At 45.1% G+C, this 14936-nt stretch overlaps 1 protein-coding gene across 4 annotated transcripts in view; it reads right to left on the bottom strand.

Moving 5' to 3' along the window:
- Positions 1 to 14936, bottom strand: part of CDK5RAP2 (CDK5 regulatory subunit associated protein 2) — a 152956-nt gene that overhangs the window by 48419 nt on the left and 89601 nt on the right. For all 4 annotated transcript variants that reach the window (XM_080668557.1, XM_080668560.1, XM_080668558.1 and 1 more), the window contains exons 19-21: positions 10586 to 10681; positions 8800 to 8987; positions 894 to 1326 (exon numbers count right to left, since the gene is read on the bottom strand). In XM_080668557.1, coding sequence (XP_080524683.1) covers positions 894 to 1326; positions 8800 to 8987; positions 10586 to 10681 — 717 coding nt within the window. The remainder of the gene's footprint in view (positions 1 to 893; positions 1327 to 8799; positions 8988 to 10585; positions 10682 to 14936) is intronic.

Here is a 14936-nt window from a genome sequence, read left to right as displayed (position 1 = left end):
CAGCTGGGTGCTTCTCCTCCTCTTAACAGCTGAGTAACTCTGGACAATTTTCTGAGCTTTTCACGGAAAGATTAAATGTGATGATGTATGCATAGACATCTAGCACAATTCTGGCACACAGAACAAACGCTATAAAATAAGCACAGTTACCTTTGTTTTGAAGACACAAGCAAATAGGATAATTCCAAACTAAAAAAGATTTTCAGCCCTCGCTGGTTTGGCTCAGTGGATAGAGCATCAGCTTGCAGACTGGGGGGGTCCCAGGTTCGATTCCAGCCAAGGGCACATGCCTGGGTTGTGGGCTCGATCCCCAATGGGGGGCATGCAGGAGGCAGCCGATCAATGATTCCCACTCATCATTGATGTTTCTATCTCTCTCTCCTTCTCCCTTCCTCTATGAAATCAATAAAGAAATATATTTTTTTTAAAAAAAGATTTTTAATACATTCAGGGAAATTAAGTTCATTCAATTACCCAAACTTCCTGAATATAGAATGATATCTCCCATACAAATGGGGGGTGGGGGGCCTAGTTTTTCTAATATGTAGGTACACACTAAAGTAGCTGGGGCAGATGAGAGCATTTCTATTTTAGCCAAATTGCACAAATTTGCATCTCAAGTACCATTAATATAATAGCAGTGTCTTTTCATATACAGTTTGTGTGTGTGTGTGTGATAGACAAATAAGGTAGGGCTGGGATGGGGAAGGAGAAAGGGGAAACGATGGTAATACTTTAGGGAAGGTTAGGACAGACACACACCTCTAAGCAGAGGCCAGGATAAGTGCAGGCAGAGGGGGACACCAGGTTTTATATAAATCCAGTTTTAGACAAACACCGGTGATTTTAAGTGTTCTCTTTGTATAAAATAAGTAATGTAAGGAGAAACTCACCTTGTCAGCCCCACGGGGGAAGGAAAGAGGACAGGCCTGATGCCCTGCCTTCTGGCACAGGTTCTCCGGCTGGTAACCCGTGCTGAATGCGGCAGCTGGCAGTGTCTCTTCCCAAGCCTCTCTCGTGCCTTCGTGTTTGAATCTGAGCGGGTCACGCTCCGTGGCCATGGTCTGCACGGAGGCATCTTTCAGCTCCACCCTGGACGGTTCCTCCACCTTTACTAGCTGGCCGCCCCTAGGCAACTTCAGCTCATCATGGGGCTTGGAAAAGGAGTTGGCTTGGATGAACTGTCTAAGTTCACCTCGTAGCTGAACGGCCATCTGCTTAAGTATCTTCTCAGTTTCAGCCTCAAGGTGTTCTCCAGAAACTTCCTGCTCTGGCAAGCAGATTCGTTCCAGGAGCAGTTCACGCAGAACTTTCAGAAGGTCCGGCCTGTTTTTCCAAAAGAGAAAGAAGTGGGAAAACTAAGCTTCTGCTATGGCCTTGTTCTCTACCAGCTTTCCCAAGGTGTCCTCACTGACTGGCCCTGGTCCATCATGGTGCATGACTGGTGCTCAGTAACTAGGCATTGGATAAAGGGATGCTATAAACCGCTCTTAATTGAAAGAGCAGCGGCTCTAATATCAGACAAAGTGGTTTCAAATTCTAACTGCGATTCTTTGAAAGTAAGTCTTCCTCCACAGGACAGCTACGAGGATTAAACGGGAGTGTATGGGTAGCAGGTGCTTTCTCTGCCCCTTGCCACATGCCCTTAGCCTCCCTCGGACTCCAGCTACAGCTGTGTGGAAGGACAGCTCTCATAGACATGCACAGTTCCACCTCAAGTGCTCCCTGCATCTCTCTGCTCCCTTGGGACCTTTTCCAGAGCTCACTGAGCCAGCCAGCAGGGCAGTGGGAAAGTGTGGACCAGTTCGTACCTGGGGGAAACACTCAAGCAGTGGGGAAGAGGCTGCTGAGTGAATGTCCCAGGCTCCCATCCTTTAGAGGGACAACACTAAGGCACGGTCTGTGCTGTCCCTCAGAGAGTGGACAGTAGGACTGAGCCCCAGCTGTCCACAGCAGTAACTAGAGCAATGATGTACCCTTGTTGGCTTTGCCTCCATTTCTATCTTCCTTTCCCTGACCCCTCCCTTCCTACTCCCTGGAATCAACATCCCAAATAAACCACTTGTACCCAAGTCCTCATCTCAGGCTCTGCTTTCCCGGGAAGGCAAACTAAGCCAGCATGTAAAAGATTGTGGAGCAGTTCGAGAAGAATCCCTTGTGAGGTATTTCTTGTGCCAGGCACTGTAATGGGCACTGGGGGTACAAAACTGCCGGCGAGGACTGAGTCTGCTGTTGGAGACAGGTATGTACACAGTCCTTCCTCCACAGGGTAGAAAGCGGATCAGAGCACTGTGCACGTTTCCAAAAGCTACAGAGCAACTACCCCAGGTGTCCAGACCGGGGTAGCAGGAAGAATGTCATTAAACTGAGTTGACAGAGCCTCGCCAGGGAAAGGAAAATGGAATACTGTGAGCATGGAAAACATATGAATAGAGGCAAGACACGCTGGAGAACAGGGAGATGAGGCTGGAAAGTGAGGTGGGAGAACCCAGCCATGGTAAGGAAGGACAAGCCACTGCGAGGCTCTGTGCGAGGGAGCATCACGGTCACACGAGCTCTGGAAAGATGGCTCAGGCAGGCTATGGTGTAAAGAAGGAATGGAGAGATTCCCTGCCCAGAGGGTGGTATCAGTATACACAGGAGCCCCTCCACTCTGTTCTAAACATATGTAAAGGGCAGCAAGAATATGGAACAACAAAAATGTTGTACGCTGCACTACAGGATTCAAATTCAAGACAAAATTTATTCAAAGGTCAGAAACAGTAGAGCCCAAAGTCATGAGAAAGGGGCATCTGCAGAAAGCAGGGGGACCAGAAATTTCACTCCACTGGTGGAAGAACCATGTAAATATCATAAGCTCTACAGTAAGATCTAGAAAGTCAAGTTGAGGCAAACCACCATGCAGAGAGGAGTAAGGGTGGGGGACTGATCAGGGCTTAACACAAGCAAACCAAACTTGCCAACAAAACCCACTATGATCCAAGACAGATAACAAACCAACAAAGCGAATTCACACTCAAGGAAATAAAAATAACAAATCAATCTAAAGAAGAATTTTAAAATAAGCATGTTTTTAAAAAAATATTTTTTAAATATATTTTATTGATATTTTACAGAGAGGAAGGGAGAGGGATAGAGAGCTAGAAACATCGATGAGAGAGAGACATCGATCAGCTGCCTCCTGCACACCTCCCACTGGGGATGTGCCCGCAACCAAGGTACATGCCCTTGACCGGAATCGAACCCGGGACCCTTCAGTCCGCAGGCCGACGCTCTATCCACTGAGCCAAACCGGTTTTGGCATAAGCATGTTTTTAATCATCTCAAAATATAAGAGAAAAAGAAATTCATAAAAAAAGAAGAGGAAGTTATAAAATTGAGACAGAAAATTATGAGAAAAGGAAGTGGAGGGACAGGGCACGTCTGGAAAGCGGTTGCTTCTTCCAGGAGCAAGATGTGGGGCAGGATGAAGTAGTGCAGTCAGTAGAGAGAGAGGACAGAACAGGCCCTCATCAGTGTTAGATCCCTTTCTTCTCTCTGCAGTTTCTCCCGCCTACCTTACTTCCAAAATCCCGGAGGACAGTGAGACCACAACTACCAACACCTCTAGCACATGTTGGGCTTCCCTTGCTCTGCAACTCTGCTGCCACTAGAAGTAGCAGGAGCCCGTGTTTCATCTTCCCCACGGAGCCCTCTGAGGGCAGGGGCACGGTCTCACTCATCTCTGGATTCTGATCACCTAGCTCTGGGGCAGAGTCAATGCAACTCAAATCAAACAGCTGCAGCTCACTAAAACAGAGCAAAAAACCAAAGTATAACAAACAAAATTAAAATGTATGGTACGTTTTTCACTTCTAATATGAAATCATCTAGACTATACAAACCATCTTAAAATTCAGTAAACTCAGACTTTAGAAATATTTCTGGTATTTTAAGCACATTAAACTAAATTTTCCTTTCCTCTCCTTCCCTTAATATAGATTAAAAATAATGACAATTGCTATTCAGCTAGCCAAAGGAGGACCATTACTCAAGACCAAACAACACACAATAAAACCCAGGAAAAAGACTTTACAAATGGGTAGTAAAAGGTGGTGAAAGAGGCCATTATAAAATACTAAAGTGGTGTGCTGTTAAATAAAGCATTTCAAGTGTTCCTTTGCTGGAAACCTGAACAGCAGACTCATTAAGCTGTCACTGCAGTCAGGACCTTTTCAGTGGTCAGTCCCTGAGCACTGTTTCCGTGCCCTTCCTGAGCACCTGGGTCACGCAGAAGGCATAAGGGAAAGGGACTGATGTTTATGAAGCACTTACGGTGTCAGATCCTTTAAATACACTAAACACATTTAGTCATCAGAGGAAGACTGTGAGATGGGGGCTAACATGAAGCCCATTTTACATATGAAGAAATGAGCTTGTGAAGAGTCTAGATCCCCTAGTAATGTGCAGAGCAGTGACTGGCACTCGGGCCGTTGTGACGCTGAAGAAGCACTGCACTCTTCCCAGGTTCCTGAAGTCATCTTCCGCTAGGATGCTGAGTCCAGGCCAGAACTGGAGCCTGCTACGAAGAGGGGAGCAGAAAAGATGTGAAGTGGTTGAACTAGGGATGCACACTGAAAGCGGAATCAACAGGACTTGCTGATGGATATGGGGATTGTGGAAACTAGACTTTCAGCTACACCACTTAGATAGATTGCAGTGCTGTTAACTGACGTGAGAAAGGTAAGAACAGGGAGTTTAGTTTTGGACAAATGTTGAAGGTGGAGATGTCAAGCAGTCAGCTGACGGTATGACCTGGAGAAGTCCGGGCTGTGGGTATACATTTGAAAGTCCCAAAGCGTACTCTAAAGCCATGGGAGAGGGAAGACAGAGAGAGAAACGGGCTAAAGACACAGCTCCGGGGCATGCCAACATTCAACAGCCAGCAAAGGAGGCTGCGAGGCCAGTGAGGCAGAAGAAAAGAGGGAGGGGGGGCTTGAAAGGAGACCACAGAGAGTGGCCAGCTCTGTTGATAAAGGCTGACCCTGGCAACTGAACTTCACAACTTGGAGACTGTCACTGACCTTGGTACGTGCAGTGAAAGGTATGAAAGCCCTGGGAATGAGATCAGGAGGGGATGCAAGGAAAGAAAGTGGATACAGGGAATATGAACAGGATTTCCAAGAAAACTTGCCTTTGAGGGAAGAAAGAAATGGACAGTAGCTGGAGTAAAATTAGGGAAGGGAGGGGCCAGGGGGAACTTCTCCCAAATGGCTGATATTAATGCATGTCATATGCTAATGGCGATGATTCGGTAACAGGAAAATACGAACGATACAGAAAAGAGAGGGTGCCCATTGGTCTTGGACAGGAGCAGGATATTCCTTTCTCCCATGCCGACAGCAGGAGTCAGAGTTCATGGATATAGAAGCACATAAGCTGGCAGCACTGGTGGGAAAAGAAAAATAGCTTGAGTTCAACTGTTTTTTTCAGTCAAGTATAAGGCAAGGTCGTCAGTCAGGGAGTGGAGAAGAGAAGCTGCAACAGTCTTGTGCTGGACAATGTTGAGTGCTCATTTTGAAATTAGTGGTGATAATTGGGTCTGTCATATGAGCGCATGTAACATGAGTAGCTGGTCAAGTCAAGGTCTTAGGAAAGGGTTGGATGCAACAGATAAACAGGGATTAACCCATGTCCAGGGAGGGTGTGCTCGTTCTTGGCATATGCAAAGACAGACGTAGCCAGTCAGCTCATCCTGGGAACTGAAAGAAGGGGAGCGTGGCGGAAGCACAGAAAGCAGGAACAGTGCTAACACAGCTGTGGGACAGGACAGGGTTGCCAGACCATGCAGCGCCTAGCAGGCCACGCTAAGGATTTGGGTCCCGAGAAAAGTGGAGTCTCCGGGGCTAGTTAGGAGACTACTGCAGTGATGCCGAGCAATCTGACGGGAGCTGAGGATGGACAGGAGGCAACAGGGATGGTGAGAAGTATGCAAATTAAGAGCTATATTAGGAGGCAGATGGTCAGGACTTAGGTTTGGGCGGTGAAGGAAAGGGAAGAATTGAGGAGGACCCTGGGTTTCTGGGGTCCTGTCTAGAACCCCAAGATCTAGTCCCTCTCCAGCATGGACTGTATCTTCAGGCACTTGCCAAGTCTGCTTCCCCCGCAGCCTACACACGCCAAGTCTCTTGAGCTGTTTATGTGCTAACCTCTAACTTCTGTGGACCCCTCGCTAGCGCCTCTGTCTGGCGGCACCCGCCCTGCCCTGCAGCCATGCCCAGCAAAGCAGACTCAGATTTCCTAGGAGTAGCTGCCCCAATTCTATTAACTGGAGCTCAAGACTGTATCAGCTTTTTTAAAAAAATAATCCCCAAGGGCTCCCCTTTTAGATTTTCCGATATCGAATTTCACACCTAATTTTTGCTACAAAGACCAAAACATTGACATGACAAAATCCTAAACAATGTCCTCCAGGGAATGGAGTCAAATGGAATTGAAAGCACCTAGAGAGAGGGCTGGGATCACACACAGTGAACACCACAGGAGAGGAGGGGCTGGCCAGGCGGGGCCTGCACCCATCCTTTCACTCCACCTCCGAGGAATAAATTGCTCTGGTTAGTCAAGTGCAAGACAACTAATTAGGCTACGGTAACTACTGGACATGTTGCTTTCTTATAGCATCCTGGCAGACGGTAAGTTGAATTGGTGTTTTCCGGGGGCCCAGCTCTTCTGCTAGCCCCATAGGCCCCAGCAGAGGCCTACAGATGGCTGGAAGGTGGAGGAGCTCAAAAACTGAAGGGAGGTCTCAGGCCTAGTCTGTGAGAGCTCAGCACCGGGGTTATCAGGTGGCTCACAATGACCTCGGAGGCAGGAATCATGGGCTGGCCAGTGTCTTGCATTTGGTATGAATCTTACCTGAGGGCAGTGGGAAAGAGGAGTAGTAGCTGGTAGGGCACACTTTAAGCAGCAATATCACCTAAACCCCATTTACTGCCAACCTGGATCTATACTCTATACCCATTATTTCACTTAATCCTCAAAAGACGTCTAATGAACTCAGAAAATTAAAGATAAAATTGTTTGTATTTACTATTAGCTTAATGTTGGTAGGTAACACAAAGTGGGAGTTGTCAACCAAGTAAGAGAAATCTGTCCATTAATAGAAAAGTAAGAAATCAATTGCAAATAAAGAATTGTTAAACACTCAAAAGCAATAATAACAAAAACAATATAAAAATAAGTGAGGTAAGTGGGAAGCAAAAAATAAAAGACGTCTAATGGGATAGGTAAGCATCATCACCCTACACGTTACAGAGGAGGAAACCAAGATGGGGAGTGATGTCACAGGTCTAAATGACACAGCTGAACTGGAGCACAGGTTTGTCTGACTCCAAACTCCGCTTTTTCTAGTACACCAAAACCACCTACCACCCGGAGGGAATTCCAGGTAGAGGACTGGTGTTTCTCCGACTCCTCCAGAAAAGTCTCCAATGGCTCTGCCATTCACTAGCTAAGGAAATGTCAAGTCCCCAAATGTCTGCTCTCACACTGTAAAATCGAGACTAGCAGCATGCAAAGCAGGTATGACGGTTAAATGAGATCAGGCATTTTACTACAAGTGCCAGCTTGGGCCCTGGCAGAGTGTGTTGAAGAAGGGGGTGCAGTCAGAGCTGAGAAGCTCCTGTCTGCCAGAAGGGAGCACTCATACCCCAGTTTGCCCACTCCTATAACGCCCACTCAACTTTCACAGCTCCCATCACCCAGGTACGTTCTAGGTGGCCCTCAGAGAGAAAGAGAGAGTTGCATCTTCCACTCGATGGAACATTTGGGACTCTGATGGTGAGGAAATCCTCCATTTCTCAAGCACTGACATTTCTCAAGGCACCTAACTCCCTGTGATAATAAACCGGAAGAGCCACTGGGAACGTCCCAAGAGGACTCACGCTGGAAAATGTTAAGACAGATGTCAGGACCGGGGAGGGGTTGGCCAGCCTGAGCTACAAACACAGAACACTTCAATCCTTTTTCTTAGCTAAAGAAACGTCCATGGGGCTTAGTCCACCAAGGATATAGAAAGAGTAGGGTTCCTAACTCTTGCCAAGAGGCATTGGCGGCAATCACCAGCTCCATCTCGCCATCTTTACTGGAAGAGAATTGACAACTTTTACTGTACACACCCACATGACAGCCATTTTCCATAAACAGTACTTTTTCAACCCTGAGGAGTGATCAGAGAGGCTGAGGCACTGAGAGATGAAGGCACAGCAGCTGTTGATAAACCAGAAAGAATGTGAACGGAGAGGAAATGGCTCCTTAAGGATTAATTTTCAATACAAATGTACCAAATGTTTCTCCGTTTTTGTTTTAAGAAAAACACCCTGTAGTATCTCCTCACGTAGGAATGACTCCCTGCAGATATAATGAGAAGAGAATTTTAGTTCAAGCTCAACATGAAACAGCAGAGTTACAACTACAATGGCAGTTTCTCAGCCGTTGCAGAACTGAAAGCCATGTCACTGGGGCTGATTCCTCTCGCCGACATCCAGATAGCCCTGTCTGAGGCTCGCAGGAATGATTCCAAAGGAAGCTCGCTTTCTCCTCTTTCTAACGGGCTGCATGGGCTGAGCTGAAGTCCCTCACAGCCACGAGCATGCAGCCTAATTACTTAACTGCATGACTGGCAAGGCTCCTTCCCAGTCATTTCAGGAGCTTTTTCAGGTAAATTACACAGCACCACATGCCAGCTACATCCACTTAGCAAAATGAGAGTTTATTTTCCTCAAACTACAGAGATAAAGCAATGCCGGGGCCCCACGTCACCTGGATTCCAGTAACGACGTGGCCTTCTCATTGAAGAAAGGGGCCAGCAGGTTCATAAGCTCGCCTTCCTCCAGACTCTGGTCTCCAGGGCCACCAGGTATGTGGGCTCCATCGTAGTCTAAAATATTGGAATCTGTGTGCCTTAAATATCCATTTTTGCAGCCCCCTTTGGAATAATCCTCAGTAATCTGCAAATCAAAGTATTTGATCAAATAATGGACTCTGGCAGAGGGGAAGGGGCAGGTGGAGGAGAGAGAAAGGATGGAGACAGAGTGTAAGCAAGTACAAGTAAGGCAGAGAGAACATGAACGAGGGAGGGGAGAGAGGGGTGCCACACGGTCTCTTCATGGCAGGGAGACATTCTGGCAACAGCACAGAGATGTTTCGATCAGTTTTCTCCTCTATAAAATGGGGACAGTAATTCCACCTTCCAAGGTGACTATGAGAACAAGATGAGATGACCAACTCACTTAAGCGTGTGGCTCCGGGTCTTACCCACTACGGCATGTTTCTCCCTCCCTCCCCCATGGCCCACTCTTTGGAAGTTCTTCCTAAGAAGGGCACAGAACCCATGCCATTACCAGTGCTTTGGACACTTAGATACACTTCTGCAATGGAGCCTCCCCATTATGGAACAGAAAGCCCACTTGCTCTTTACAGATACATCCTAAGGAACGTAACTGTGATTTGCCTCATTAGGAAAGTGGAGAGTTCCTCATTCCCATGGAGATGTTATTTCCAGATCCGCCTTCTTGGGTCACGGAGGGTCCCAGAAAAGTGGTGCCAAGGATGCATCCAGTTAGAGCCTGGCTGGGCATGTCTTGAGGTGCTGCAATTAGCATTCTTTCCCCTCCTTTCCAAAGCTGTAAATTTCTTTACCAACCTATAAATAACTCCCTCGACTTCATTACTGCTGGTGATATAGCCATCACACCCCTCTCTCCACCCTTGTAAAATGATTAAGATTTTAAATGGAAGACAAGACCTACACAAATGAGCTGTTATTTATAGGGTCTTGTGTGCCACTAATCTAGCTATTAAATCCATCTACATAAGCAACCTCCCAAGAAGGAAAAGTCTATAATACACTAATAAAAATAGTAACCGCTATCATTTACTGGGCACTTAGTACATGCATTTCTATTTAAATATCACAACAAGTCTAACAAGAAGTATTAATATCTTCATTGAGGGGGAAACTCAGGCTTAGTGGCTAAGTAAGGGTTAACCAGGGTCACAGAGATACTGACTGAGACCCAAAATCAAGTCTCATTCTAAAGCCCTGCCCTTTAACAGCTTTGCTCTCCATCACTATCTACATTTTAATGATCTCCCACTCATGACTCCATGAACTTGAACACTGTGAAGGCTGCAAATGTCAAATCTGCAGCCCCCTATCTCCCACCACATCCCAGTCTTTAGGATCTTTTTCAAACTTGGAGAGTGTTTGCTCCAAATATTCAGTATCAATGTGGCTGGAGGAACATTCAATGTGGACGGAGTCAAATTCTCATTGGTGCTGGTCACTCAGGAAAGTTATTCTCCTTGTAAAGCCCTATTTTTATTTGCAAGTATATGTTTGTTTACTGTTTCATTACTGGCTCTCCCACCGAGTCAGTGACTTCTGAGAAGGAAGGGACCTAGTCTCTCAGCTCTCCACAGGCACACAGCAGGTGCTCAATACAGGTGGAATGAACAGGAAACCCATGGGACACATCCCAGACTAGATGACTGGCTTGGGCACAGAGAGGGGTAGACGGTTAGGAGTCAACTGCCGTGTTCCTACCTTTTTAGTCTGCTTCAAATGCGGGTCACTCAGGGAAGTACTCTCGTCACCCTCTCCAATTCTGATCGTGTCCTCGTCTTCCTTGCCAGCCGGAAGCTACATGGTGCATGGAATGGTGTGAAAATGCAACCCAAAAAAAGGATGTAGCATGAATATGTATGAATAAGTCAGTGATGACTTTTTTTAATGCAAAACAAAAACAAACCAAAAAAAGAAGCAAAAACAAATGCCAAAGCCATGAAATAAAAATTAACTAAAGTTAGAGTTGCTAGTTCTGGAAATCACACACAGCTGCCTGGGACCAGGCATAATTTAAGGTCCAACTCCCCAAGAAATAACTCAAGCTATTTTCCCTGCCCTTGCACGGCCCTCCCTGAGCTGCTATAAGTGGAATATGCTGTCTGTTGTCCTGCCATTGCTGAATTCACTTTCAGATTATATAAAAGTAACAAGATTTTGGAAAGTAGCTATTGATGGGATTGAAAATATCAGACATCGAGAAAGCAGTAAATGAAATCTATGGTTTATGCATCACTGCTTCTACTTCGCACAGGGCATCGACCTCTCTTTGGAGTGTCACGCATCTGAGATGGACAGTCCCAGCAACACTGTCATTTTGCTGACAAATGTCCTCATTGCTAATAAAGAGGATCAGGCTTGCCTGATGATAACTTCATGCTTTTGAAAACGAAGGACAGTTATTTATAAAAAGTGCATAAATCCCTGATGCTTTAAAGAAGTGCAATTCCCAAAGGTTCTGCAGAATGCAGAACAGACAGTACGAAGTTCTCAAGAGGGCCAGATCTCTGCTGTCTGGGAGAGTGAAAATTCTAATCATAGAGCACCTGGATTAACCAAATAAAACATGAGAGGAAAGGTGGCCATCCCCAGGGAGGGAATCAGTCACAGCTGTCTCAAAAATTATACCAAACCCCATTTCACCAGTGTTAAAACCACAGACTAAGCGCGGAGTCACTTGCTGGGCATGTTGAACATATGAGATGTCTAGGATTCTAGCACCATAGTTTTATTCTATGAATTTATACATTTAATCAACTACCCATAATTCTCCCAGCCCAACTTAAAATTTTCTATTCTTCCTTTTAGAGGAAACTCTTGTTCTGGAAGAAGAAAAACAAAACACAGCAAACTAATATCAGAAAAGTCATTTTATAGAAAATATCCCAGGATTAGAATATATTCAATCTAACCACATCCAAATCTGCAATGAGAATCAAATAGAATTGATGATCACAAATCAGATCTGTACTATCAAGCAATAAGCAGACTAAGAATACATAAGTATACTTATTAGGGCATACAAGTTTCTAAATACAGGGGAGGAACCCACTCCTGCTACTGGCTTCTTCCCTCATCATTAACACTCTCTCAGTTATCTAGATCAACCAGGACTGTTAAACTTGTTAGTGAGAGTACAAAATGTTAAGCCACTACGGAAAAAATACTGGCAATTTCTTATAAAACTAAAAACCCGATGATCCAGGAATCCCACTCCTAGGTATTCATCAAGAGAAATAGAAACATGTCCACATAAAGGTTTGCATATGAATATTCATATCAGCTTTTATAACAGTATCCAAAACCCAGAAACAATCCAAATGTTCATCAATAGCAGAATGAATAAACAAACTGTAACTTAATCATATATTAGAATACTACTGAGCAATAAAAGGGAATAAACTGTTGATTCATGTAACAACATGGACAAATCTCAAAAACATGCTGAGTGAAAAAGCATTACACAAAAGAAAGCATCCTTTATGATTCCGTTTACGTAAAGGAACAGTCCAGTCACAACTAATCCAGGAGAACAAGGTGAGAGAAGTGGACAGGGTGAAGTGGGGATTGACTAGAAGGGCCATGATCTTGCTAGGGATTGGGGTTAAACAGGTACATACATTTGTGAAAGTTAGCAAATGTAGACTTACGGTTTATTCATTTCACTGTACGCAAATTTAACCTTAAAAGAAAAAATAACTATAAAACATATTAAAGTTAAAGATAAGCATGTTGGAGTACTTAGGGGAAAGTGTACTGATGTTTGTACATTAAAATGTATCAAAAAGACAAGCTGAGTGGTGATGGACAGGTGGGAAATGTTAATAGTAGAATCTAGATGGTAAGACTACCCTGACTACAGTCTGCTCAAATCACTACCTTATGTCAATTCTCTCTATCTCTTTTTTTAAATCCTCACCCACAGATTTTTTTTTAATCTTTATTGTTGAAAGTATCACATATCTCCCATTTCTCCCCCATTGGCCCCTTCTAACTCGCCCCCGCCCCCTGGTCATATTTTTTATTAATTTTGAGAGAGAGGGGAAGGTAGAGAGAAAGAGAAAGAAAAGTATCAGTGTACAAGAGAAACATCACTCAATTGCCTCTCATCAATACGTGCCCAAACAGGGGATCGAACCCACAACCTACGCATGTGCCCTGACCAGGAATCGAAATGCAACCTTTTTGGTGCACAGATGTCGCTCCAACCAACTGAGTCACCCAGCTGGGCCTGTATGTCAATTCTCAACTACATTTTTCGATAATACATAAATTAATAACCAATAAATAAATGTAAAGAAATAGCAACCTCATGAGAGATTTTAAATGCACTTGAAAACAAAAGAACACCTGTGCATGGTCTTTGTGGGTGGTCTGAAGTAAACTGCCAGGCACAGGGCAGCAGCGGACTGCAGCAGCTGGAGGGAATCCACGCCACAGCAACCATTTTTGAAGATGAACCCGACCAACTGTCATCAAGGGCCTCCTACTATTTGGACCCCTTTGTCAAATTAAAAGTTGTGGCAGGAGGGCATATAAAAATAAATGATATGCCTATTTTATACCTATATCTACTAGTATTTGTACGTCAGACCTAGTAACTGCATATCTGGAAATAAAGCCTAAGGAAAAAAATCCTAAACCCAGAAAAGATTTGAGTCCAAAGGCACTCAGCAGGTAAATGTAAAATAGTGAATCACTGAAAACTATGTCCATGTTCAGCAACAGTGAGGCAGTTAGTTGAATTTCAGTCCATTCATAAGATGCTGTAACAGAACAGTGACAGGAAAAACACAAGAAACAAAGCTGCATATATGTCCTGTGGGCATGCACGTGTCCACGTACACAAACAGAGAAGGAAAGATGCCAAAATTCGAGTTAACTGTGAGTGTTTTAAAGTGACAGGATTATGGGGTGATTTCTTTTCTCTATTTTCCAAGCATTGGGTAATGCTGTGGGTTAATTAAATATTGGAGTTAAATATTGGAGAAAAATACTGAATTTCTCACACAAACGGTATTTGCCGTCTTTGTTTTCCTTTTCTGATTTCTAGGCTCCCAGAGAGCAGGATCGGTGCCAGCCCCATGGCAAGCCCTGCTGCTCAGAAGAGGCGTGGACACAAGCAGGTCCAGTGTCCCTGCCTCCTTCTCACGAAGGAGGACCACACGCCCTCCCAGGGAGCGCAGCTGCCCCTCATTGTCACCCACCCTGCCCCCTAACTCCTCCTCCCTGGGCTCACGGTTGTTGTGGGAACATCCCCCTTCCCACTGCAGGGATGACGGGAACTATGCTACAAAGGACAAGGCGACTCATAGGGAACATCAAATTGAAGTGCAATCTGACATATTACTCAAATCTGAACCGGCTGGTATGAAGACCTCAGAGTGGGAAGAGGAAAAGGCCTCTGTTCTCCAAAGGACACAATGGGACATTTAACAGATTTTTTCAAAGGACAAATGAACAAACAAACTTGCCATTTACCACTCAAATGAAGTAGGTGAAGAATGAGCTGCTTATTAAAAATGCTGCCTTGGAGAAAAGAAGCCAAGAGACTTGTTTCTCCCTAAATGCATCGCAGATATTCTTGGTTTTCAAAATGCTCCGGAGCCCTGGAGGCTTAGATCAGTAACATTCCCTCTCCAAGACAGCAGATGGCCAGCGCAGCTTCAATACCTTTGAGCATTTCCCACGTGGAAGGTGGGAGGAGACAGCTTAAAGCTGACAAATCTTTCCCCAGAAATGATGTGGCAATGAGACGTCCGTTGACATGACATGCCAGACTGGTTCAAGACAACTCTGACCAAGAAGATTCCAGGGGCCCCAAAGAGGCCCGCCTGCATTTCAGGGTGAGAACAATTCATCTTCTGAAAAAGGCTATCAGATGCAGGGGGTACGGCTCTTTAAGCAGAGAGTTGGGCCGAGTTAGGGGCAAAAGGGAGGAAACGACAAACTCTGCCTCACTGTCACAACTTTGGGGTCCTCCCATTGTACACCACGGGCTGAGAACAGAGAACATCAAAGGCAACACTTCGCAAAGATGAGCAGAGACCAG

This window comes from Plecotus auritus (genome assembly GCF_963455305.1).
Source record: "Plecotus auritus genome assembly, chromosome: 5".
Lineage (NCBI taxonomy): Eukaryota > Metazoa > Chordata > Mammalia > Chiroptera > Vespertilionidae > Plecotus > Plecotus auritus.
The sequence above is the reverse complement of the archived record's forward strand: the minus strand, read 5'-3'. Positions and strand labels throughout refer to the sequence as shown.